The following is a 27,078-nucleotide window of genomic DNA, read 5'->3' on the forward strand; positions in this document are numbered from 1 at the left end:
AAATTCAGTTTTATCATCCTAAATAAACTGCGCTTCAGGTCTTTATGTGACAGGAGTATCTAAATTATATAGCAAGATAGGCAAATTATGCCGCATTGCAAAACTCATTTACTTTAATTTGATCCATTTGAGCAAGACATTTTTTTATGTTTAAATCTGCAGGCTATGCAACAAGCGAGTTAAATCCACAATTACTTAATAAATGCTGCAGCCGGAAAACAACATAATTCAAGTGGCCCTGACCAAAGCCCATTGTTTATTAACAACCTATTCAAAAGGGTAAATAAAACTTAAACTTTCCAATTCGTGCCCACTGTTAGCAAACCATTGAAAAGAACAGCTCCAACAGATTTCTCTTCTACAGACAAAACAATGCAAATGTTCTTTTTTTCTAGAAATCTATAGTCTTGCGTACATAATTACGTATTTTTCTTTTGCTTAGCCGCATACAGCCAAATAATGTTGTCCAAGATTTCACATACTATTTTCCCAAAAACATTTTCCTGTTGGGGAATAAACATTTTCCAAGCCAACTACCACATAATAAATATTGAATATAAGAAAAATAACTGGTAACGTAATAAGGTTGCATATTGCGAGCTCATGGCTCTAATGCATTTTAATAGCCATTTGGACTTCAGTTTTGTGGTTTATGTCGTCACCAGAAGCCCCTAAAAATGAATGCAGGAAATAATCCCAACATTAACAGTTCTGTAGCTTGGAATATGAGTAATTATCAAGCATTCCGACCTGCAGAACTTAGAAAGGGGAGCTAATCCTGTGCCAGTGGAAAAACTAATCTGTGGGATAGGTATGTCTCCAGGTAGTATTATTTCCCAGTAATATGGCACATCGAGGAATGTGGTTCTTAGAAGACAACTATAGAAGGCTAAGAAAAACTTCAGTTTTTGCTAGTTACCCACTGTAGGAGAGTAGGGTCTTCTATCCTATGGTCACCCCAATTTTTTGCTTTTTGCTTCACTGGTTTTCGATTTAATGTGGCTGTGGGCCTGCTAATCAGACCCACAGCCTGCAGTTCTCTCTCTAAATTCACATACATGTACTATAGGTACATAACCCAATTGGAACTGGACTCCTGGTCAGCCCCTGTACCATGCACTATAGGTGCTCAGGGCATAGGTGCCACCAAGGCCTACCAGGGGCTGCAGCATATCTTTTGCCACCCCTGGCTGGTTCTTAAATTGACACAACTGGCTGATCACTCAGCTGGGGTAAGTTGGTGTAATCACCCCTTGCTTAGATATAGTACACCTATATCTAAACCTATATCTGGACACATATATACCTATAGGTCACTCCTATGGCAGGCCTTAACAATCCTGGAGGCAGAGTGCTTGGTTTTATGTGAGATGGTGCTCTAGCATGAGCTGAGCCTGTCTGCAGCTGTCGGGACCTATTCCCTAAGCTGTTCCGGGATAATGCCATACCATATACTATTAAGTGCATTATAATCCATTGCGGTTATGTGCTAACTTTGGTTTGACATTATAAAACATGTCGTGCTTGGTGTCATACGTTTTGGAATACTACCCCCTCGCCAGTCCTGGCGACGGGGATAGCATTCCACCCTTCTAGAGGGAGAAGACATGTTACTTCACTGAAACGCGGTTGATTTTAAAAGAGCCTCAGCATCACAAAATGGACGTTTCTGCCACAGACACGAGTCTGACCGCCTGCTGCTGACCGAAACTCAGTCGAGGAGGCCTGGACAAAGGGTTTCCTGTCTCGGGGAGGTGTCACACCACCCCAGACAGGAGATAGTGGATTGTAGCAGGGAGGTTTGAAAGAAACCAGACAGTGCCTGGGGAGCACAAGGCTTCCCCTTGCATAATCCGGTCAAACCGGTTCTGGGGCTCACCAGCCCCAGTCCCAGCGCGACCCTGGACAAAGGGAAAGGGGTGTAACCACCCCCTTCCTGGGTCCCACCCATAGGAGTGACCTAGCAGGTAATCCAGCCCACCAGAGTGGTATAAGAGTGGGAGCAATGCCCAAGCATTGAGATTATCCTGACTGAAACTTATGAAATGAAACTCTGGACCCTTCGACATCCTACTCGACGTAGAAGACTGAAGAATCTCCCTTGTGGTCAAGGAGTGACCACCCTGTGCAAACAGGCACCATCCAGCACCTCAACGTTTGCTTTGTTGCAGTTCCCGCCGGAACTCGAGCGACAGATCGACAAGACCCAGCGTTCCTACCTTCTAACAGCCCGTTCCACAGTCCCTGCAGAGCTGAGACCCGTGGAGGCGACCTGAAGCGTGGGGCCGGCCATCTTGGAAAGACCACGAGGCGCTGACCGTGCAGCTCCTGAGGCATCCTCGAAGCTGTGCATTGGGGTTTGAGAAGCCCCAGCCCTGAGCCACTCCTGCACCGAAGCTCACCCCTCTACACTCACCGAGTGCTGCGTGGGGCCCTTCTGCACTTTTTGGCTCAACACGTTGGTCCGGTCGCTTGCCCGTTGGCTTGTGGCCCCAGTACCGACGAACCTTCGAATTTACACTGCCAGTCCGGTTGCTCTGGACTGGCCCTCGCTCCCCTGAAAAGGAGCACCCTCTCTGACTTTGCTAGTCAGAGAAAGAAGCGATCTTCCAGTCCTGCGTGGGTTGCGCTTGCCAAGGGTTGTTTGCTCCAATCCGGAAGCAGACACCACCGACAGCGAGAGCCTTCGTGGGACAGCTCGTGATCCACTCCTGGACATCCTCGGTGCCCCAGAGTCCACGTGGCTGCGGAGACAAGCTTCTCTACGACCACCTGATTGTGCCAGACATTGCCTGGTTCCTTCCTGGTTCCACCCTGGTCACTGCTGAGTGACCCATACTCTGTCCCCTCTGCTTTGAGGTACTCTACATCTTCGATCCACCCTTGGATCACACCGGACACTTCTCCTCCCGACGCCGGCAGCATCTTCATCTTCAAGCACCATCGACCTGCGTGACGAAACTAGACACTATTTCGCACCTGTGCACCCGCTTCCTGTGGGTGGGGTAACTCAGCAACGCCGGTGTTCCTACACTGGTACACACCTCTAGTGTATGTGTCTAAAGTTTTGTCCTTCTAGGTCAGTCGGAAGGTTCCTTAAACAGTAACTTTGTAACTTTTACGCACCATTGACATTGCATTGGTGCATGCGTGTGCTTTAAGCGCTGCACCCGAGTCCCGCGGGCTATTACCGACTTCAGCATTGCTAGTTCCGATTGGTTCCAGCGATTCCCTAGGCCCTAGGCCTAACCACTGTTCGATTGGTATCTCTTATACCACTTTTTTAATATATGGTTTGCGTGGCCCCCCGGCCTCATCCATAATTGTGCAACTTTCATATGTTATACTGTGCTTTTGTTTAAACGCTTGTGCTTCTAGACTCATAAAGAGTATAGAGGATTATTCTAGTAATACATACATATATTTTTATAATATATAACTTGTGTGGTGTCCTTTCATTTGATATTACAGGATTGTGATTGGTAAAACAGCTCGCTTAACACAACCTCTTAAGTTAAGCCTTTAAGGCTGCTTAGTCCATGCTACCATTAGGATAGGTTGTCTAATAAGGTTGATTTACAACCAGACACCATAAGGGATTGTTTGGACTGATACAAGGTGCCCCCAGCATTGGAGACATCATATATCAGGCCAACTTCTCACGTTGGTGCACAGCGGTGCGGATTTCAGCTTGCTGTTTTACCATTGCAATCTTTTTATCAAATTGAAAGATCACATCAAGTACCTTAGGTACATATATACAAAAGCTTAGCATATTTAAATGCTACTGAACTTAGTAGTTGTAGATCAAAGGGCTTAGCACACCCTGCCTACAACTCACTAGCAAGGTACAGTAGGAAAACACTTCGTGTAGGTAAGTGCACCACTTGCACCTCACTAGCAGTCATGTCTGGCACAGGTGAAGCTTCCAGCTCTCTACCTGCGGTGGTTGACCTTACCAAGGCACCCTCCAGCTATGACAAACTTAGCCATAAAGACTTGAGTGCCTTATGCATTGCAAGAGGGCTAAAAAGGGGTCACAACCCCACCATTCCTTCCCTGATAGCTGTCCTAGAAAAGGATGATTTGGGGAAAGCTAGTGCAGGTTCCCAAGAGTCAGGAGATGGAGTAGAACCCCCTGAGAACGAGGACACCCCAGAGGTGGAAGAGGAAGAAGAGGACCCAGAATCAGAAGAGGATGAGTCAGATCAGGATCAGAGGGGTAACCAGGTACTAGTTGGCAGGCCTAACCAGACCAACTTGGACCTACATGGGAGTGGAGAGGGCCAGCACCTCCCCAGATCCTAGAACACCATTCCCTCAGGTAATAGGAGAGTGAGATCACCTTCCAGGGACTCTTACATTTCTAGTGCCTCAAGGGAATCTCACAGGGGAATGACTTCCCCCCCCCCCCCAGAGGAAAGAGCATAGGGCCAGAATGAGGGCTGTCCAACTCCAGATAGAGAGGGAAGAGATAGCTCTGGCTCAAGCTAAACTTGCTATAGCAAGATAACAAACGTTGTGTGGATTAGATTCCACTAGTGGCAGCAATATTCCTAAAGAGAAAGACAGGGCCTATGATAATAGAAACCGGACACAAATTGTGCTCCCCTACAAGGAAGGGGATGACATCCACAAATGGATGACTGCTCTGGAGAGAGCCTGCATGGTACAGCAGGTTCCTCAAGATCAGTGGGCTGCAATTTTATGGTACTCCTTTTCTGAGAAAGGGAGGGATAGGCTCCCCACAGTTAGACCTGAGGATGCCAAAAACTACTCTGTCCTGAAGAGTGCTCTTATTGAAGGGTTTGGCCTAACCACTGAGCAATACAGGTTGTTGTTCAGAGATACCCAAAAAGCTCAGACTCAGGACTGGACTGATTTTGTTGATTGTGCCACTAAGGCTCTGGATGGTTGGCTGCAGGGAAGTAAAGTTTCAGACTATACAGGATTGTACAATCTTATAATGAGAGAGCAGATCCTTAATAACGGTCAGAACCAGCTGTTGCATCAATACCTTATTGACTCAGATCTGACCTCTCCCCAAGAATTGGGAAAGAAGGCCGACAAATGGGTCAGAACAAGGATTAAGCAGAAACCCCAGACCCATGGTGGTGACCAGAAGAAAACAGACCAGAAGGGTGGGGATAAGAAAGATAAAGAAAAAGACCAGAAGTCTTCTTCAGGCCCACAAAATTCTAATAGGGAGGGTGGTTCCCAGAATGGTAACAAGAAGAAGAAGAATGATGGCCCAAAGAAACCTTGGTGCAATACCTGTAAGTCCATTTCCCATTGGGGAAGTGAATGCACCAAGAAAAATCCAGTCACTACCACTGCAGCTCCTAAAGCACCTGCACCCCCTAGTACAGTCAGCAGTGGTAGTACACAGCCAAAGGGTTTAGTAGGGTTGACCCTGGGTACAGAGATGGAATCTGGCCTAGTCAGAATCCCTACTCAGGCAGTTCTGTTCTATGATGTGGACATAGCCATGCCCACTACTGTGAGTCCCAGTAACTTGGGCAAGTATAGGCAGACGCCTTTGATTAATAAGAAACTGGCTCAGGCCTACAGGGACACTTGTGCCAGTGTCACTATGGTGGCACCCACCTTTGTGGACCCTGGACAGATTGTACTAGGTGAGAATTACCTAGTGACCAATGCAAGCAATGCCACTACTACACATAGTGTGGCTTTTGTGAACATCTCCTGGGGAGGGGTAAATGGCCTAAAGAAAGTTGTTGTGAGTGCAGACCTGCCAGTAGACTGTCGGTTAGGCAATGATCTGGAAAACTCAGTTTGGTCAGAAGTGGAGTACAGGACTCATGCAGAATTGCTAGGGATTTCAGCACATGTCCTTGCTGTAACCAGGACTCAGGCAAAGAAGTGCCTACCTGAACCTGTGGTGGATCTTGAAACTATAGACCAACCACAACCCAAGAGAAAGAGCAAGAGGGTTAAGGCTGTGCCTTCCCACTTGCCCCAGGTTGAGGATCAGACTTCAAAGGAGGCTGATTCTGAGATCCCAGAGGAGACTGTCTCTGAAGAACTTGAACCTGATCAGGTTGAGTTACTGGGGACAGGGGGACCCTCAAGGGCAGACCTGGGGCAGGCCCAATTAGATTGCCCTTCTCTTGAACCCCTCAGACAGCAAGCTGCTGCTGAGGCTGCATGGAATGCTCAAGGTACCCATAGAGTGTATTAGGATGATGGGCTCCTTTATTCAGAGGCTAGAGACCCCAAGCCTGGTGCCACCAGGAGGTTGGTCATACCTTTGCAATTCAGGGGCTTCCTTCTTACCTTGGCCCATGATATTCCCCTTGCAGGACACTTAGGCCAGAATAAGACTTGGGACAGGCGTGTTCCTCACTTTCACTGGCCTCATATGTCAGAAAATGTCAAGGAGTTTTGTCGCTCCTGAGTCACTTGCCAAGCCAGTGGTAAGTCAGGTGGCAAAACACAGGCCCCCCTGATACCACTACCTGTGGTGGGGGTACCCCTTGAAAGAGTTGGAATAGATATTGTGGGTCCCATGGATCCTCAAAAAGCATCTGGGCACAGATTTATACTGGTGGTAGCAGATCATGCCACCAGGTATCCAGAGGCTATTCCCCTGAGGACCACAACAGCACCTGTTGTGGCAAAGGCCCTTCTTGCAGTTTTCTCAAGAGTGGGTTTTCCAAAGGAGGTTCTTTCAGACAGAGGTACCAACTTCATGTCTGGATACTTAAAGGCAATGTGGAAGGAGTGTTTAGTAAACTACAAGTTTACCACACCCTATCACCCACAGTGCAATGGGCTTGTTGAAAGGTTCAACAAGACCCTCAAGGGAATGATAAAAGGTTTACCAGAGAAGCTTAGGCGGAAATGGGACACCCTTTCACCCTGCTTGCTCTTTGCTTACAGAGAGGTCCCACAGAAGGGGGTTGGCTACAGCCCTTTTGAACTTTTGTTTGGCCACCCTGTGAGGGGTCCATTGTGTCTGGTGAAAGAAGGATGGGAGTTACCTCTCAAAAAGCCTAAGCTAGATGTTGTGGACTATGTACTTGGTCTCCGCTCCAGGATGGCTGAATACATGGAGAGAGCACCCAAAAACCTGGAGGCCTGTCAAGAATTACAGAAAGCTTGGCATGACCAAAAGGCTGTTCTGGTTGAGTTCCAGCCAGGGCAGAAGGTGTGGGTGTTGGAGCCAGTGGCCCCAGCAGCTCTCCAGGACAAATGGACTGGACCCTACCCTTATGTTGAGAAAAAGGGAGAAGTCAGCTTTGTGGTTGACTTTGGAACCCCTAGGAGCCCCCACAGGGTGCTCCACGTGAACAGATTGAAAGCATTTGTTGACAGGGAGGACATGAGCCTGCTCATGGCCACAGATGGGGAACAGGAGGAAGAGAGTGACCCTCTCCCAGACTTGTTGTCCCAGAACCCTGATGATGGTTCAGTTGATGGAGTAGCCTTGGCAGGCAGCCTCACTGAGCAGCAACAGGTGGACTGCAGACAGGTGTTGCAGGCCCACAGACATATGTTTTCTCTCACATCCAGTCAAACTAACTGGTGCACCCATGAGGTGGACACTGGTGACAGTCTGCCTGTGAAGAATAAAATCTACAGGCAACCTGACCATGTCAGGGATTGTATAAAGGCTGAAGTGCAGAAAATGCTTGAACTTGGAGTGATTGAGCCATCAGAGAGCCCATGGGCCATCCCAGTAGTCCTTGTGCCAAAACCTCATACCCAAGATGGAAAGAGAGAAATTAGGTTGTGTGTGGTCTACAGAGGTCTCAATGCTGTCACAAGGACAGATGCTCATCCCATTCCAAGGGCAGATGAGCTCATTGATAAGTTGGCTTCTGCCAAATTTCTGAGCACATTTGACTTGACTGCTGGCTATTGGCAAATCAGGTTAGCTGAGGAGTCTAAAGCCAAAACAGCATTCTCTACCCCTAGTGGACATTATCAGTTTGTGGTGATGCCCTTTGGTTTGAAGAATGCACCTGACACCTTCCAAAGGTTGGTGAATCAAGTCCTTGCTGGGTTGGATGACTTTTGTGCAGCATATCTAGATGATATTGCTGTCTTTAGCTCCACCTGGGAGGATCACCTGATCCACCTGAAGAAGGTTCTGGAGGCCCTGCAAAAGGCAGGCCTGACTATCAAGGCTACTAAGTGCCAGATAGGGCAGAGCAAGGTTGTGTACCTGGGCCACCTAGTAGGTGGGGGTCAGGTTCAACCACTGGAGAGCAAGATCCAGACCATATATGACTGGGCTCCTCCAACTACCCAGACACAAGTCAGAGACTTCTTGGGCCTGACTGGGTATTACAGAAAGTTTGTGAAGAACTATGGGTCCATTTTGACACCATTAAATGACTTGACATCCAAGAAGATGCCAAAAAAGGTTCAGTGGACAGTTAGCTGTCAAAAGGCATTTGATGACCTGAAGAAGGCCATGTGCTCTGCACCTATCCTGTAGAGTCCTGACTACTCCAAACAGTTCATTGTACAGACAGATGCTTCTGAGTTGGGGTTGAGAGCTGTGCTTTCACAACTTAATATAGATGGTCAAGACCAGCCCATTGCTTTTATTAGCAGAAGGCTGACCCCCAGGGAGAAACGTTGGTCAGCTATTGAGAGGGAGGCCTTTGCTGTGGTTTGGGCCCTGAAGAAGTTGAGGCCATACTTGTTTGGAACTCACTTCCTAATTCAGACAGACCATAAGACCCTCTTGTGGCTAAATCAGATGAAGGGTGAAAATCCCAAACTGCTCAGGTGGTCCATTTCCCTACAGGGGATGGACTTTACAGTGGAGCACCGCCCAGGGACTGACCATGGTAATGCAGATGGTCTCTCCAGGTACTTCCACTTAGAACATAAAGACTTAACTGGTCAAGTTTAAGTTTAATATCCCTGCGTTTGGGGGTGGGTTGTGTAGGAGAGTAGAGTCTGCTATCCATTGGTCACCCCAAATTTTTGCTTTTTGCTTCACTAGTTTGTGACTTAATGTGGCTGTGGGCCTGCTAATAAGACCCACAGCCTGTTGTTCACTCTCTAAATTCACATACATGTACTATAGGTATATAACCCAATTGGAACTGGACTCCTGGTCAGCCCCTGTACCATGCACTATAGGTGCTCAGGGCATAGGTGCCAACAAGGCCTACCAGGGGCAGCAGCATATCTTTTGCCACCCCTGGCTGGTACTTAAATCGACACAACCAGCTGATCACTCAGCTGGGGTAAGGTGGTGTAATCACCCCTTGCTTAGATATAGTATACCTATATCTAAACCTATATCTGGACACATATATACCTATAAGTCACTCCTATGGCAGGCCTTAACAATCCTGGAGGTAGAGTGCTTGGTTTTATGTGTGCTCTAGCATGAGCTGAGCCTGTCTGCAGCTGTCGGGACCAATTCCCTAAGCTGTTCCGGTATAATGCCATACCATATACTATTAAGTGCATTATAATCCATCGCGGTTATGTGCTAACTTTGGTTTGACATTATCAAAACATGTTGTGTTTGGTGTCATACGTTTTGGAATACTACCCCCTCGCCAGTCCTGGCGATGGGGGTAGCATTCCACCCTTCTAGAGGGAGAAGACATTTTACTTTACTGAAACGCAGTTGATTTTAAAAGAGCCTCAGCATCACAAAATGGACGCTTCTGCCACAGACAGTCTGATCTCCTGCTGCTGACTGAAATTCAGCCAAAGAGGCCTGGACAAAGGGTTTCCTGTTGCGGGGAGGTGTCACACCACCCCAGACAGGAGACAGTGGATTGTAGCAGGGAGGTTTGAAAGAAACCAGACAGTGCCTGGGGAGCACAAGGCTTCCCCTTGCATAATCCGGTCAAACCGAATCTGGGGCTCACCAGCCCCAGTCCTAGCGCGACCCTGGACAAAGGGAAAGGGGTGTAACCACCCCCTTCCTGGGTCCCACCCATAGGAGGGACCTAGAAGGTAATCCAGCCCACCAGATTGGTATAAGAGTGGGAGCAATGCCCAAGCATTGAGATTATCCTGACAAACTTATGAAACAAAACTCTGGACCCTTCGACATCCTACTCGACGTAGAAGACTGAAGAATCTCCCTTGTGGTCAAGGAGTGACCACCCTGTGCAAACAGGCACCATCCAGCACCTCAATGTTTGCTTTGTTGCAGTTCCTGCTGGAACTCGAGCGACAGATCGACAAGACCCAGCGTTCCTGCCTTCTAACAGCCCGATCCACAGTCCCTGCATAGCTGAGACCCGTGGAGGCGACCTGAAGCATGGGGCCGGCCATCTTGGAAAGACCACGAGGCGCTGACCGTGCAGCTCCTGAGGCATCCTCGAAGCTGTGCATTGGGGTTTGAGAAGCCCCAGCCCTGAGCCACTCCTGCACCGAAGCTCACCCCTCTACACTCACCGAGTGCTGCGTGGGGCCCTTCTGCACTTTTTGGCTCAACGCGTTGGTCCGGTCGCTTGCCCGTTGGCTTGTGGCCCCAGTACCGACGAACCTTCAAATTTACACTGCCAGTCCGATTGCTCTGGACTGGTCCTCGCTCCCCTGAAAAGGAGCACCGCTCTGACTTTGCTAGTCAGAGAAAGAAGAGATCTTCCAGTCCTGCGTGGGTTGCGCTTGCCAAGGGTTGTTTGCTCCAATCCGGAAGCAGACCCCGCCGACAGCGAGAGCCTTCGTGGGACAGCTCGTGATCCACTCCTGGACATCCTCGGTGCCCCAGAGGCCACGTGGAAGCGGAGACAAGCTTCTCGACGACCACCTGATTGCGCCCGACATTGCCTGGTTCCTTCCTGGTTCCACCCTGGTCACTGCTGAGTGACCTAGACTCTGTCCCCTCTGCTTTCAGGTACTCTACATCTTCGATCCACCCTTGGATCACACCGGACGATACTCCTCCCGACGCCTGCTGCCTCCTCATCTTCAGGCACCATCGACCTGCGTGACGAAACCAGACACTACTTCGCACCTGTGCACCCGCTTCCTGTGGGTGAGGTAACTCAGCAACGCCGGTGTTCTACACTGGTACACACCTCTAGTGTATGTGTCTAAAGTTTTGTCCTTCTAGGTCAGTCGGAAGGTTCCTTAACAGTAACTTTCTAACTTTTACGCACCATTGACATTGCATTGGTGCATGCGTGTGCTTTAAGCGCTGCACCAGAGTCCCGCGGGCTTTTCCCGACTTCAGCATTGCTAGTCCCGATTGGTCCCAGCGATTCCCTAGGCCTAACCAATGTTCGATTGGTATCTCTTATACCACTTTTTTAATATATGGTTTGCGTGGCCCCCCGGCCTCATCCATAATGGTGCAACTTTCATATGTTATACTGTGCTTTTGTTTAAACGCTTGTGCTTCTAGACTAAACGAGTATAGAGGATTATTATAGTAATAAATACATTTATTTTTATAATATATAACTTGTGTGGTGTCCTTCCATTTGATATTACAGGATTGTGATTGGTAAAACAGCTCGCTTAACACAACCTCTTAAGTTAAGCCTTTAAGGCTGCTTAGTCCATGCTACCATTAGGATAGCTTGTCTAATAAGGTTGACTTACAACCAGACACCATAAGGGATTGTTTGGACTAATACAAGGTGCCCCCAGAATTGGAGACATCATATATCAGGCCAACTTCTCACACCCACATTTAAGCAATGCTTTTATTAGAAGTTAGCAAGAGTATAAACTACTCCTGGAAGTCATCCTCCATGATCTTCTACCTGCTTTGAAATCGCTAAACTCGGATTTAGCTGGCTGTTATAACGAGGAAAGGCAACCTACCTAAAATATTCTTATCTCAAAAGGTCTGATACAGAGTTACAATGCTTTCAAAAATAAAGGGCACACAATGCACTGGTCGATGCTGCTGAAATAGTGTTGATGTGGCAATCTCCAAGGCCATTACAAAAGCAGGTCTAATGTTTGGTAAACAAGATTGACATAATTCACATAGAAAGAACAGAGATTTTGTATAACCGTAGGGTGCAGTATAAGTTATGGAAAACAACTCTGGGTTGTTCCATATACAGGCAGAGAGCATTCACAACAAAATGCACCTATAATCCACTAATGACATAAAACAGCTCTTAAATATATGTATTACTACTTAATTTTAACATACAAACAAAATACTATCCATACATGTGCTCTTAGCAGATACCAAACCAGAAAATATATTTTTAGCATATAAACAAAAAATGCTATCCATTATTACCTAGACCAAAAAATGACTGATAGACTGAAATTTAGTGCGGCAAGTCGATTATTAATTTGTTTGAACACCTTCCATCTGAATTGGTTTACATACCAGATTTCCTTAAACTAGACCTTATTAAGAGTGTCACTGCAATTCCAATTCGAGACAGATTTTCTGCTAGAATTGTAACTACAACTGTTGGATAAATATCACACCATCAGATTGTACTCGCGCACATTTAACCAGAAAAAACCTGGAGTATTGCCCTTGGAAGAAAGGATCTAGAATGAGAGAAAACAAAAGCTGAAATTGGTGCACAAATACTGATTCTTGCAGCAGATCCAAAACTAGAGAATGTAATTTTGAAAAGTGTGGTAGAGCTGATCGAAACAGGACCACACTACACAGTGTTTACAATCCTGTGTGTGGTACTACCACACTAATTGTCCCAAGGCTCTCGTAATGAATCTTTGTTTCACTAAACTAAAATATGGCGTCATGACTATTGTTGAAATAGTAAGAGAATTAGCAAGGTACTAAATCATAAAAGCACTGTATTCAGGTCATATTCGGTGCTTTGATGAACACTTCCATCTAATAGAAAAAAAATCCACATCCAACTGCTACTAGGACGGAAGGAGACTTGCTGGAAACAATTTCTAAAACCATGTGTCTGCAGAGTGTTTAAGAATAAGGAAAAATCTTTGTGAGCAGAGATGTGAAATTACACAGGTTCACAAACAACTTCTTCCTTCAAGCGAACAACTTTTGCCGAGTAAAAGCCTTCCCTGATTCCACACATTGAAATGGAAGGAATTCTATTTGCATTTTATCTATTCAAAAGGCATTGCAAATGTATGTTAATACCTACAAAGTTATAGCAAATTGGTTGTTACACACATTTGTGTTACATGTCATTGATAACCTATCCTGACTATTCTCTAAACATACTTAACATTTGCCTTGGCAACATTTTTTAATTAAAGAAGAAAAAAAACTACAAGCACTGGTCAACAGGACTCGCGTATGCAAGTTACTCAGAAAGCAAAAATTGCCTTTAGAATCATCTGCTGATTTTGCATGCAGAGTGAGATACATCTTCAGTGAGTGAAATAGCTTTAAATGTAGCAAATCAAGTCAAACGGGGCACACACCAAGTTGCTTAAAATAAAAACGTTCTCCTGTACAGGTTGATGTTGGGATGGAGAAAGGTTCCCTGCATTGTTCTAGACAGCTTAATGTATGGCCACGATTTCCCTTTCAAAGCTGGGGTCTTTGTTTTTTAGCCCCACCTTAGTACGCACAACGAGAGCAGAGTGATATCCAAACCTGGGCTCTAAAGTCCAGTAAGCACAACATGTGGACCTTTTTTGGGAGAGTCACTACTGTCATCTCACCAGGCTTTAGAGGTCCGACAGTGGTGGCAACAACGTGATTATAGATGCAGGATTTCCCCGGTTGTCGTTATGGTTCAGACAGAGGTGTGCGGGATATATCTAAGGAAGGAAAGAGGGTCCATCTGAGGCTAGGAAGTTTCACACTGCCCCTACCTGGACTACTGGTCTAAAGGAGAGGCAAACCACCAGAGATTAAAAGGTTGTGCTCCCTTTTAGTAGCTCCTGAAAGAAGACTCCCCGCCCTACCTCCCTAGTGATACTTTTAACAAAACCCACGGCTGGACCAGTCTGAGTTGAAATCACTAAAATGCGGTACTGGTCATAGAGATGAACTTTTAGAACATTCAATACGCCAACTTGAGCATGAAGATGGGAAACTTCAGTTAGCATGCCAAGATTTCGGGCTGGTGGTGCGGACCACCAGTTCCTCTTGCTTGGTCTGGGACCAGTCACCTAAGGAAGATTCGATTTGTCTGTCAAGAGAAACTGCTGGCACCATTCTTCAAGGAGGAAAGCTGACTCATTGCTCAGGAGAGGCACTGGAGGGGCCTTTGCTCAAAGAAATGCTGATCAGAAGATGCAGAGGCAGCGAGGAGCTCACACAAAGCGATGACACTACAATCACACAGGGTACAAACCTGCATCAAGATACAGTGAGTGAAGTCCAAAGGTTCAGACGTATTTCCACTTTAAAGGCAGCAATGACACCAGTGACTGAGGGATTTGCAGTATTTGACATGAGGTGAATTCTATTCCATGTTAGTGCCAAAGAGCTAGCAAAGCCACGTCCACCAGATGCGGTCAGACTCCCAAAAATCGTCACATACCAAGGCTGTCAGTGGAGTGTTTCCACTCAGACCCAGAGTGGGCACCTGCTTGCTTGGGTGGGGTGTTTTCTGACTGGACACAAGGACGGTCCTAGCAGAAAGACCACCACAACTGCAAGCTCCGCGACCAATAGCTACTGACTAGGGCTGTCATGACTTACCTGAAATTGCTGGTGCGCAGGCATAACGCATGACCTCAGTCTGCTGTGCAAAGGACAAGCCCACAGCACCCTCACTTAGCGGTCTTTGCTGCACAAACAACACCAGAGTGGTTCTGGATCTACTGACAGTAGCAACCACGAACATTGCCAATGAAAGAAACTTTACAAAGTCTGCAACCTGGACATAAAGGGTATTGTGACAACGCTCAAGTAAGGAAGGAAGCATGCTTGTGAGAATGGGCCCCGAAAATCTATTTAGCTGTAGCTAAGAGTGCTTAGAACGACAAAAGCTATCCTGACCAAGGCTCAAAGAGATTCCCCTCGTAGGTGCAAGGACCAAATCACCTTTCCAGTAAAGACCATCACATCAGTATACCAAGTGTACCATTCTCATTAGTGCCCCCTAACAGCTGTCGTTTGTTAAATTGTGCACAGTGGCATTCATTGTGTATATTACCATTAAATGACTTTTCTTTTAAAACCAAAGTACCCCCTGGATAGTAACTTATTTATTCACTGGATGTTTGTTGCGCTTTAAGTCAACACTACCTGCTTGACCAAGCCTTGAACTGCTCAAATTCACTAACATTAGAGAAACATGCTAAAGGAGTGCACTTGGTGATCAATTTCGGGTCCAATAGTAGGGGTAAGACCTGGGGCAACAATGGCAAATTCCTCTGAATCACACTTTGAGACAAGTATCCCTGGATTGCCTTTGGACTCTGGAGCGAAATGTTTACCCAGTTGGTCTACATGTCTTATTCTTCAGTAGGCTAAAAACAGATGCGAAATAGGGGTGATCTAAGCCTTTTCTTACTATAAGCCTTACAAAAAGTTCAAAGAAGTGTAAAATATGGGACAAACATTTCAAATCCACAAATATTTAAAGAACTAATATGGAAACGTACTTACTTCATCATCTTTACAAGGTGCAACTGTACCTATGACCAATTACTGATTGCATTGCTGAAGTCATGAGACTACTTGGTGGTCATTGCATTAGACAAAATGCACAGATAAGCATCACATTTGAAGCCACAGATAACACAGGAATATTATAATGCTCACACTAAAGCTACCTAAATTCGGAATAGAAAAAAGTTTTTTAAATCTGCCATTGTGTCAACTTTTGGTTACATGAACTTAGAAATTGTTAATTTGTCCTTGATTAGTTAAGTATACAAGAGATAGAGGAGGACTCTCCAAACTTTTCTATAATAGGAGCTACATATGTTTAATAAAAATCATCCAGAGCTAATAAAATTGGTAGGGTTATTATAGTGAGCACATCAGACAAGATTACAGTAGTGGCCAGCATAAGCACGAGCGCTAGTAGTGATCCCCTTAGTGCATTAGTCATTTGTCAATTTCAAATGCCCCTGGCACTAAGGTAATAGTAATAAGTGTCCTCATCACCACTTGATTTATCACTCAAATATCAGCTCCAAACATATTTTGGAAATTCAGCGTATTTCTCTCTAAACATCAACTTACAAGTTCTCAAAATACACAGTTTTGTATCGAATGCACACTCAATTTTGGTATACATATATTAATTCCACCATGAAAAAGTTGCCACGTTAGTAGGCTAGAACCGAACATAAGAAAGCTACTTATGTGTAGCTGGAGAGCTACCATTTGCGTAGGAGCTACTCCTCAGAGAGCAAAGAAACAGGAAATTAATTTAGTGACTCATTCATGTACTTTCTTTAATTGTCATAAAAAAAGAATTTTGATATTAGAGGGCCGATTTTAAAAATCAAAGATTTAGTGACTCAAAACAGGAGGTTCTTCGTTCTACAGAGAACTTTGTTTTGCTGTTGTGCAATAATAGAGTCACCTAAAGAATTGACAGGACAGGACTCAAGATCTCCTGGTTGGGTTGCGGCTGAACGTAATTGTATTGCTGTCCGGTACCCCACAAGACTCACCTGGGCTTGTGAAGCAATCCCACAGAGATGACACTAACCACCGCCCCTGGCCCCAACAAACCCCCGCGGGAAGTGACACCCGACAAGGATGAGATGGATCCAGGGAAGGGGGCCAAAGGAAACAGGGAGTGGCCTTGGTGGTAGAGACGTGTAAGATGGGTCTTGGTACAGCTGAGGGAACAAGAATGCCATGATTAGGACTAGAGACCACGTTTGTGCTGAATTACACCCCACAAGACACATGCAGACAGTAGTCCCTGTCTCTGACACTCACCACTGGTTGTTGTGCAGGTTGACCCAAAGAAGAGGTCTGAATTGTCGTCCAGGAGCCTTACATCCGTGACCAGGAAAACGAAAAGAAAGTGCTTCTGCGCCAGGACCACCAAAGAACCAAAAAGAACTCAAAGAAAGGCGCTCCTGCGCTAAGAAGTCACAAACCAGAACTCCAGGGTAAGCGCTATAGCGCGGCCCAATTGTACGTTGCTCCTACGCTATATGCGTGTAGGAACCAAGCAGTAGCGTCTCTGCGCCACCACCAAAGCAAGGTAATATCCAAGGAAAACGGGAAAGCGCTCCTGCGCTACTGGCAAAACAACTGAGGAAAACAGGGGGTAGAAAAGGTTAAGCGCACCTGCGCTTCATATTACAAACAGGCAGTAGCGCTCCTGCGCCACTGCAAACCAAAGCAAAAAAGGCAGGAAAGCAGCTGCTAGCCTTCGCAGCTGCTGCGTCGCAGTGTTATCAGCAGCGCTCCTGCGCGGCTGACTTCCGATTATCAAACTGCAAGCAGTCTCGTAACGCTTTTGGAAAGGCAGCGTTACTGTGTCTCCAAAGTCACCTCCGGCGTCTGTTAGGCTGAAGCGCAGCTACAGGGAAGTATCAGAAGCACCGATCCGGCGGGCTTCACGCATTTTAAGCGTGTTCCCCCGGAAGTGCCTGTTGATGATGTGATTGTGGAGGACTAGACCGGGACACCACTTCCGGCCGGAAGTGAGTCTCCCGATGCCTGCATGCATCCTGTGGCGTCCGGGACGGCGGAAAACCGCCACATGGCAGTACCCCCCCCCTCAAAACAGAACACCCCCCCCCACCCGGGAGTCAGAGAAAAGAAGCAGGGCGCGGGCTCAGAGGGTGGCTCAGATGGAAGGCTCGGACCAGAACAGGGGCATGACGAACATGGGATCGGGGCTCCCAGGACCGTTCCTCAGGACCGTAACCTTTCCAGTCAATGAGGTAGAACAACCGCCCCCTGGTACGACGGGAACCTAGAATGGCCCTAACCTCGTACTCCACATGGTCCTCCACTACCACCGGAGAAGGAGGAGAGGAGACGGTGCTGTCAGGATGGGTGCATCTTCATGTGAGCCGGGAGCGACAGTCTCATGGCCACGGGGTTGATCACCTTCTCGACGACAAACGGACCCACGAACCGAGGCAGCAGCTTCTTGGGACCATGCACATTGAGATGTCGAATGGAGAGCCACACCCTGTCGCCGGTGCGGTACACGGGTTCTTCCTGCCTGTGTGCGTCCGCGTGTGCCTTGTAGGTGTCCTTCGCTTTGGCCAGCTCGAACCTGGCTTGTTGCCAGAGCTGACACAGTGTCTTGTGATAAGCCCGAACCGTAGGCAAAGGACTCTCCGCTGGAACGTCCCACGCCGAGGTGCGGGGGTGTTTCCCTTGTAGGCAGAAAAAAGGAGACATCCCAATGGCGGAGTGTTTGCTATTATTATAAGCGTATCCCGCCATCCATAGCACATCGGACCAATCCCTCTCAACCGTGAGCAACAAACAGCGCAGGTACTGCTCCATGGTGTGGTTGGTTCTTTCTGCTTGCCCGTCCGTCTGGGGATGGTAAGCAGAAGAGAGACGAACGTCCATTTCCATGAGTCTGCATACTGCCCTCCAGAAACGGGACACAAATTGCGACCCCCGATCCGTTATCACCACCTCAGGAATGCCATGGAGACGAACCACATTATTCACAAACACCAATGCCAGCTCCGCCGCGGTGGGGACTTTGGGCAGTGGTACGAAATGAGCCATCTTGGTGAGGTGGTCCACCACGGTCAGCACAGTGGTATGGCCGGTCTTGGTCAGCGGCAGCTCCACCACGAAATCCATGGAAATGGTGTGCCACGGATACGGTGGCACCAGAATGGGACGGAGATGGCCCACCGGGGGCTCGGACCTGTTCTTGCCCAGTAGGCATATGGTACACCTGGATATGTGGTTCCTTGTGTCGGTTTCTACTGTTGGCCACCAGAACTGTTGTTGTATCAGATCAAGTGTTTTGTGGTATCCCGGATGGCCAGAGAGAACATGGTCATGACATATTTGGATTGCTCGTTGTTGACAGGGTTCCCTAGGCAGGTACAACTTGTTTCCTTTAACCAGGACTCCGTTCTTCTGAACCACGTCTTTGTGTCCTTGCACAAGACCTGCTGGGTCTATTCCGCCCGAATCCTTCCGTAACTGGGTCATGAAGTCCGTGGAGGCCACTACTCCCTGGAAGTGGTCATCCGAGATGACTGGAATCGGTTCAGTTATTTCGGTGGTGTCCTCGGACTCGTCCAAATCGGGAGAGTGCATCCGCCTTGGCGTTGTCCTTGCCGGGTCGGTAGGTGATGGTAAAGTTGTATTCGTTAAAGAATAGTGTCCATCGCAACTGCCGGGCGGTTAGGGCGCGTGCTGAGCATAAGAACTGCAAGTTCCTGTGGTCCGTGTAGATGGTGACCGTGTGTTTTGCGTCCTTAAGGTAATGACGCCATTCCTCGAACGCCGTCTTGATTGCCAGGAGCTCCCTGTCTGACACCGTATAGTTCCTTTCTGCCGGCTGTAGTTTCCTGGAATAAAAGGCCACCGGATGTAGCTGTCCGGTGTTGGCATTCCTTTGTGACAACACGCCACCCAATGCGTCCTTCGAGGCGTCTGCTTCTACCACGAAAGGCTGTTCGGCGTCTGGATGTATCAGCACCGGGGCTGTAGTGAACCGCCTCTTCAATTCCTGGAACGCGTAGTCTGCTTTCTGATCCCAACAAAAGCATTGTCCTTTGCGCAGTAAGCGCGAGACAGGTGCCACCATACCGGAGAACCCAGTGATAAAACGGCGGTAGTAGTTGGCAAACCCCAAGAACCGCTGCACCCCTTTTACGGAGTCCGGCGTGGGCCAAAGAAGGATGGCCTCGACCTTCTTGTTATCCATCTGTATGCCGGCTGGGGTGATGACGTGTCCCAGGAATTCCACAGAGGTAACTAGGAATGCGCTTTTCTCCAGTTTCACGTAGAGTCTGTGTTTCCCTAGTTGTTTTAGAACTGAACGTACATGCTGTACGTGCTCGGTGAGGGTTTGTGAGAAGATCAGGATATCGTCTATGTATACGATACAGAAGACGTCTAGGTACTCCCTCAACACCTCATCTATGAAGTATTGGAACGCTGCGGGGGCGTTGCAGAGTCCGAAAGGCATGACCTGGTATTCAAAGAGGCCGAATTTGGTCCGAAAGGCGGTCTTCCATTCGTCACCTTTCCGGACTCTGACCAGATGGTAGGCACCCGCAGATCCAGTTTGGTGTAAATGGAGGCGTTCTTGACTTGGTCCAGGAGGTTGGAGATGAGTGGAAGCGGGTATCGGTTTTTGATTGTGATAGTGTTCATCGTCCTAAAGTCGATGCAGGTCCTCAGGTCCCCTTCCTTCTTCGACACGAAGAAAAGGGGAGATGACACCGGGGACCTGGAATGGCGGATGAACCCGTTTTCCAATTACTCATCTAGATAGGAACGTAGATGGACGTTCTCTTTTTCGGTTAGGGAATAGATCCTGCTACAGGGTAATGTAGAGCCGGGTATCATATCTATCCGACAATCGAAAGAACGATGCGGTGGTAAAGTGTTGGCTCCTTTTTTGTCAAACACTTCGGCCAGATCCTGATAGTCCTCTGGTATTTCGGCCTGAGACACCATTCCCATGCCTTGTCCTGGTAATGACCGAGCCTGTATGGACCGGATACCACGCATGTTGTCCTCCTTGTAGCGGGTGCCACAGCAGTGTTCCGAATCCAGACTGATTACCCGCGATACCCAGTCCACTCGGGGATTGTGGTGTACCAGCCATGGCAACCCCAGGATAACTTTGAACTGTGGTGCGTCTATGACGTCAAAGCTGATGGATTCGGCATGATTGTTTGAGAAACACATCGTCATGGCTTCGGTCTGATGTCTGATAAGACCGGAGGTCAGATCCGTGCCGTCTACGGCTTTTACTGTTTCTGGTTGTTTCTTGGGCACCGTCCTCATTCCCAGGGTGTGCGAATATACGGTGTCGATAAAGTTGCCGGTGGCTCCGGAATCAAGCATCGCGACGACGTCCCAAGAGGTGCCGGTTTGGTTCCGTAAGGTCACTTCTAGGCCTATGTGATGGTTGCCATCGAAGACCGCAGGGATCGCTGTAGTACCGGAAGAAGAACCCAGAGGACGGATCCCTTTGTCTACTGGGTTGTCTCGTTTCCCGCCTTGTTTTCTTTATCGATGGGCAAGACAAAAGGTAGTTTGTTCCGTGTGCGGTTAGGTTTCACCAAGCACTCCCTGACGAAGTGACCGCTCTTACCGCAATAGAGGCACTGGTTCTGTTTCCTCCTTTCTCTTTCTTGGGTGGTTAGGGCCCCTCTAACGCCGCCGATCTGCATAGGTTCCAGAGAGTCGCAAGGCGAGGGGACATCTTCCTTGCTTTTCTCGGAGGCCTTCTCAGAGAAAGGGAGGAAACGGTTGTCGCTGTTTCTCCCTTTCTCGGTTTTCCTTTCTTGTAACTGAAAGTTCATCTTCACCACCATGTCGATGAACGGCCCTATCATGTCTGGCGGGTCAGGATGTTGGGCAATAAGATCCTTCAGATCATCCCGCAACCCTCTGTAAAACACCGACACCTTTTTGTCCTCTGGCCACTGCGCCTCTATAACCAGACGGCTAAAGGTCGTGATGTAGTGAAGCAGATCACTATGTCCTTGCTTTAACCCAAGCAGCTGGTTGTCTGCGGCTTGTACAAACGTGTGGCGAGCGAACATCCGTCGCATGGTCTCCTTGAACGTTGGCAAGTGGTTTAACACGGGATCGTCGTTTTCGACCAGCGAGATGGACCACTGTGCGGCGTCCCCGCCCATGTAGGATAAGATGAAGGCCACCTTTGATGCATCATCAGGGAAGGCCGCTGTTCTGGCTATGAAATGCAGATGGCATTGGTGGATAAAGACGCCATACTTGGTACTGTCGCCATAGAAGCGTTCAGGTGGAGCCAGTTGCACCGGGTGAGGCGTGATGACCTGGATGGCCGTGTCCTGACCGGTAGCAGAGGAGGACCCTCCAAAGGTGAATGTAGGTGGTCTAAGCAACCCCTCTTGCCGGGCTCTGGGACTAGGAGTGGTTCCCCAGGGATTGGTAAAGCCAGCCGTCACTTGGCCCTGTAGGGCCGTCACATCTTGGCGTAAGCTGAGGTTCTCTGTCTGCATGGCAGCCAGCAAGGCTGCTATGTCCTGCAGTGTCACCTCCGGTTCTCCCATGTCGTCTGGGCAGAATGAATTAACGTGGGCTTCTGATTCTGTCCGGTACCCCACAAGACTCACCTGGGCTTGTGAAGCAATCCCGCAGAGACGACACTAACCACCGCCCCTGGCCCCAACAAACCCCCGCGGGAAGTGACACCCGACAAGGATGAGATGGATCCAGGGAAGGGGGCCAAAGGAAACAGGGAGTGGCCTTGGTGGTAGAGACGTGTAAGATGGGTCTTGGTACAGCTGAGGGAACAAGAATAGTCCTAATCAGGGCAGAGACCACGTTTGTGCTGAATTACACCCCACAAGACACATGCAGACAGGAGTCCCTGTCTCTGACACTCACCCCTGGTTGTTGTGCAGGTTGACCCAAAGAAGAGGTCTGTGAATTGTCGTCCAGGAGCCTTACATCCGTGACCAGGAAAACGAAAAGAAAGTGCTTCTGCGCCAGGACCACCAAAGAACCAAAAAGAACTCAAAGAAAGGCGCTCCTGCGCTAAGAAGTCACGAACCAGAACTCCAGGGTAAGCGCTATAGCGCGGCCCAATTGTACGTTGCTCCTACGCTATATGCGTGTAGGAACCAAGCAGTAGCGTCTCTGCGCCACCACCAAAGCAAGGTAATATCCAAGGAAAACGGGAAAGCGCTCCTGCGCTACTGGCAAAACAACTGAGGAAAACAGGGGGTAGAAAAGGTTAAGCGCACCTGCGCTTCATATTACAAACAGGCAGTAGCGCTCCTGTGCCACTGCAAACCAAAGCAAAAAAGGCAGGAAAGCAGCTGCTAGCCTTCGCAGCTGCTACGTCGCAGTGTTATCAGCAGCGCTCCTGCGCGGCTGACTTCCGATTATCAAACGGCAAGCAGTCTCGTAACGCTTTTGGAAAGGCAGCGTTACTGTGTCTCCAAAGTCACCTCCGGCGTCTGTTAGGCTGAAGCGCAGCTACAGGGAAGTATCAGAAGCACCGATCCGGCGGGCTTCACGCATTTTAAGCGTGTTCCCCCGGAAGTGCCTGTTGATGATGTGATTGTGGAGGACTAGACCGGGACACCACTGCCGGCCGGAAGTGAGTCTCCCGATGCCTGCATGCATCCGGTGGCGTCCGGGACGGCGGAAAACCGCCACATGACAATTGCAGCAGGCAGCCAAAGTCATTTGTAAGGACTTTTATCCCTTTCTGCTGGTAACAAGTAAATATACTAAAATATGCTTAATTAAATTAGCTTTTGGCTGGCACTATCAAATGTGGCTCTTATTTGCTCCCTTTACTGTCTAGAAATGCATCTATGTAATTCCGAATTGCTTAAAATACAATAATGCATGCACTTCGTACCCACTGCTGTTTTTATTTCAGTACTCATGCATCTTGTGCCTTCAACATGATGGTATACGCGGAGAATAAAAAGAGAGCCCCTGCTGTGAGAAGCTTTTCAAACACTACTTAATTTCTCAACCATCTAGTGACTAGACATGTAAACAACAGCATTTAGTACAACAGAGCCCCGAATGCCATATAAAAAAACATTAAAATCATAGCACTTAATCCTTATCGTGCACAATAAACCGACTCTCAAACAACCCAAGACTTTGTCCTTACAGCAATTCCATTTGAGGTAAGGATTACCCACTCCCTGTAATTTTTGTCTCCTCTGTGTATGCACAGCCCATCCACTCAAAACCTATCAACACTAACAGGTGATGTTCTCGTCCCTACATCACAACCCTGTAAAGGAGAGGCCATAATCATTCACATTGCTGTTACTACTTTACAACTGCAAAGGAGGGGTCACATTGAACCCCACTGCCATTGACACCTCCATTTGCTAGCATGATCCCTCTGTAGGAAGAGCAACCGACTCACCAGCCCATGTAAACCACCAGTCCTAAGTCTACTTTTCTAGAGATCTCGAGTTGTACATCCTTTTCCTAACTTAAACAGTTGTGAAGGTAGTACTATGTGATACCATGAAACGAGTAAACAAGGGCTAGAAGAACCATTCATACCCGACACAAGATATCTTAAAAACCCTTCCTCAAAGAGGAGAGACTCAATCAACTACCTCCCTAAAGTACAAAGTATCTATGCTCATGAGCTTTGGGTCTCAAAAGGGGCATTAAAGTGCTACATAAATAGCAAAACAATGCAATCCACTGCTTCACCACGCATAAATGACACTAAACACAGAAGCCTATGGTCATACACGGCCTTCTTTTCTCACCATATGCAGGGGTTAAGCCTTTACCCAAGCCACTGCCATGAAGTTATGTCAGGTGTGCAGGACAGGAATCAAGTAGGGATCCAGTCGGATCCCAGATCAGGCAACTATTAATTAGCTGAATAGGTGAGCTGTCTGGTCTCACTGAAATATGGTGAATTCGTCACAGTGTAATATACCAACATTGGACACAATTCAGCAGTGACCACACGTTGTCGGCTATTTATTTGCAGCAGCAATGTGCAACTGGCGAGGAGTTTTTCTATTTTTAGATTTCAGTTAGACCCAGAACAAACGCCGAATTTTAAAGGCCATCATCCCTTCTTTTATTTGGGTATAATCCTGCTTGGGGGCTATCTGGAATCCAACGCCTAGATACCAGTACAATGGAGGGGAAACAGTCGCACAGCTGATTACTTCACAAGCACTTTAGAGAAACTATGATTTGGAGGCAAATATAGGATTTCGTTCAAACCCTGTATATAAGAGATATGCATGCACTGTAAGAATGTCGCATGTATCGGTCTGTCCAAGTATACAAACAAATAATTTTAAAAAGTACTTTCTATTTTTTTGTTTTCAAGTGCTACTTATTCCAATGTAGTGTTTTGCGCTTTACATAACACACATTACACATTTACAATAAATAATACAAGTGTGTAAATGAAAGTACAGGATGTTACATAAGATAATGAGGGTTTCAAGGTGTAGGAGTCACACAACGTCTTGACTGGTAGAGGGTGTATGTTAAGAATGCATGGCCGGGAGTAAAACAAATTAAGGATTTAAGACGTAAAGCAGTGCATGAGGTTGTCTGTACTAATACGAGTTTATTACAACCTAAAAATAAACCATTTTAGTAGCATTATAACAACAACAACAAAATGAGAAAACACAATAAGGTTATCAACCCATGCCTTGCAGTTTGCATTCAGGGTCTCGATGCTGGTTCATAGCTTACTGTGTTCTATTAAAATGATTTTAATGAATGAACTGCAAGTAATAAAAGGATCTGTGTGTCAAAAGCAGTAACTTACCTAACTACATAAAAAAAGTTTGTCAATCGCATGTTACACTATATGAATGATTCACAGGAAAAACACATTAACTCTCTATTCTACGATTTCCCAGAGTTTAGTTTAACAATTCCAGCACTTCATATGTGATATCTCAGCCAGATATGGTACTTTCATCACAAACTTCACTCTGATGCGGTGTTCAGAATAGCGGATCAAAATACAAGAATGGAATGCGATATGCCCAAATGCCATAGCTGACAGGGTCACACGACATGGACAAATTTGGCAGTGCTCACATGAATGGCTCTGTACCTACAGTCCTCTCTTTGTAAGGACCACACCCCCGCTCTGCACATATGCAAACATTTAGGAAACTTTAGACTTTTCGACCGGAGAGAGATATCTATCGCCCGTTGCCTTGCGTGATAACCGAGTTGAAAACTTTAGGAAAGAAAGAAAAGTTAACTATACTAATTACCGCTGACTTTCAGGTGCTGTCCCTGCCCCTCATTACAAAGGCCACTTCCCTTAACTGCTGAAGTCCCCGTATTTACTTTATCCTGCTCTCCTTTGCAAACCGACCATGCTTTTAACACCGAATAACACTCCCGCAAACTCACCTTCCTCAGCTCGCTAGTACGGTCCCTCATGTTGCAGCTACCCCAGGTCAAGCGAACCCGCAGCTAACAGTGCCAGGCCTTGCCATGGGAAGCAAATCCGCCCGAGTGAAACACGCATGCGCATCGAAGGCAATGAATGCTTTTTTTCATGGCGTCCATCTTCAAACGGTATTATTTCCAGCGCAGCCAACGTTTTCGTCACTACAAAAGCCCAACTGATCGACATAAAAAAGAGACAAGCACGTCTACTCCCAGTCAGTGTGTGCCCATCCTCGCGTGTGCGCACGCGTGTCATCATAGGCATGCGTACTGTGTAATTTGTCTCAACAGGTATTTCTAAGCTCTCCGGTGTTCTGCCGTTGTAGTGCGTATAGGTAGGTTACAATTTGTGATCGTAGATGTATTTTTAAGCGCCCTGTGGCCGCAGTTCAATTCCCATTTTCCCTGAATACTATTTTCTTTTATTATTGCGTTTCAAAAGAGGAAATGTACTCTACAATACCACCATGCAAGGCGGCCTTGCACATTACCCACCCAATCTAAAATTAAAAACATCAAATTATAACAAGCAAACACAATTAATATCCTTAACAATTATGATTGTACAGTCGACTTTGGAGATATACTTTACTGTCTCTGTAGATATGCTGCGTCTTCATTATGCCGGATGTTTCAATTATCTCACAACTAAACCACTTCCCCCAGAGCCCTTTAGTGTAAGAATTGTCTTAATGGTTCCCATATGTCCTTTGACCTTGATGTTGTTCGCAATTCCCCTGCATATAGTTCGGTGTCGTCTTTACAATAAACAAGGTCTTTAATCCAGTTCTCAATTTTTGGTGATCTTCTACCACCCCATGTGATGGCTACCCTGCGTTTAGCCATCAACAACGCCAAGCTTATAAATCGACCTACTGCCCTTTTTACATGAGGGACACAACACAATAAGCATACTAAGGGTGTGCATTGTATCTCCATCCCGACATTTCTGTTATATCCTGCACCACAGCACTCCAATAGCAGGCCACCTTTCTGCATTCCCATGCAAGGTGCAGGAAGTCTGCTTCAGGTTGCCTGCACCTCCCACACCTGCTAGAGTTGCGCAATCCACAGTGGTGTAACCTCACTGGCGTATAATAAACCTGGTGTATATACTTAAAATGTATAATACG

At 47.3% G+C, this 27,078-nt stretch overlaps 1 protein-coding gene across 1 annotated transcript in view; it reads right to left on the bottom strand.

Moving 5' to 3' along the window:
* Positions 1-26,023, bottom strand: part of LOC147703688 (syntaxin-4-like) — a 288,867-nt gene extending 262,844 nt beyond the window's left edge. Inside the window, exon 1 of the mRNA XM_086932046.1 lies at positions 25,907-26,023. Coding sequence (XP_086788172.1) covers positions 25,907-25,936 — 30 coding nt within the window. The 5' untranslated portion in view covers positions 25,937-26,023. The remainder of the gene's footprint in view (positions 1-25,906) is intronic.
* Between the last annotated feature and the right edge of the window lie 1,055 nt (positions 26,024-27,078).

The sequence above is a fragment of the Lissotriton vulgaris genome, chromosome 7 (genome assembly GCF_964263255.1).
Source record: "Lissotriton vulgaris chromosome 7, aLisVul1.2, whole genome shotgun sequence".
Lineage (NCBI taxonomy): Eukaryota > Metazoa > Chordata > Amphibia > Caudata > Salamandridae > Lissotriton > Lissotriton vulgaris.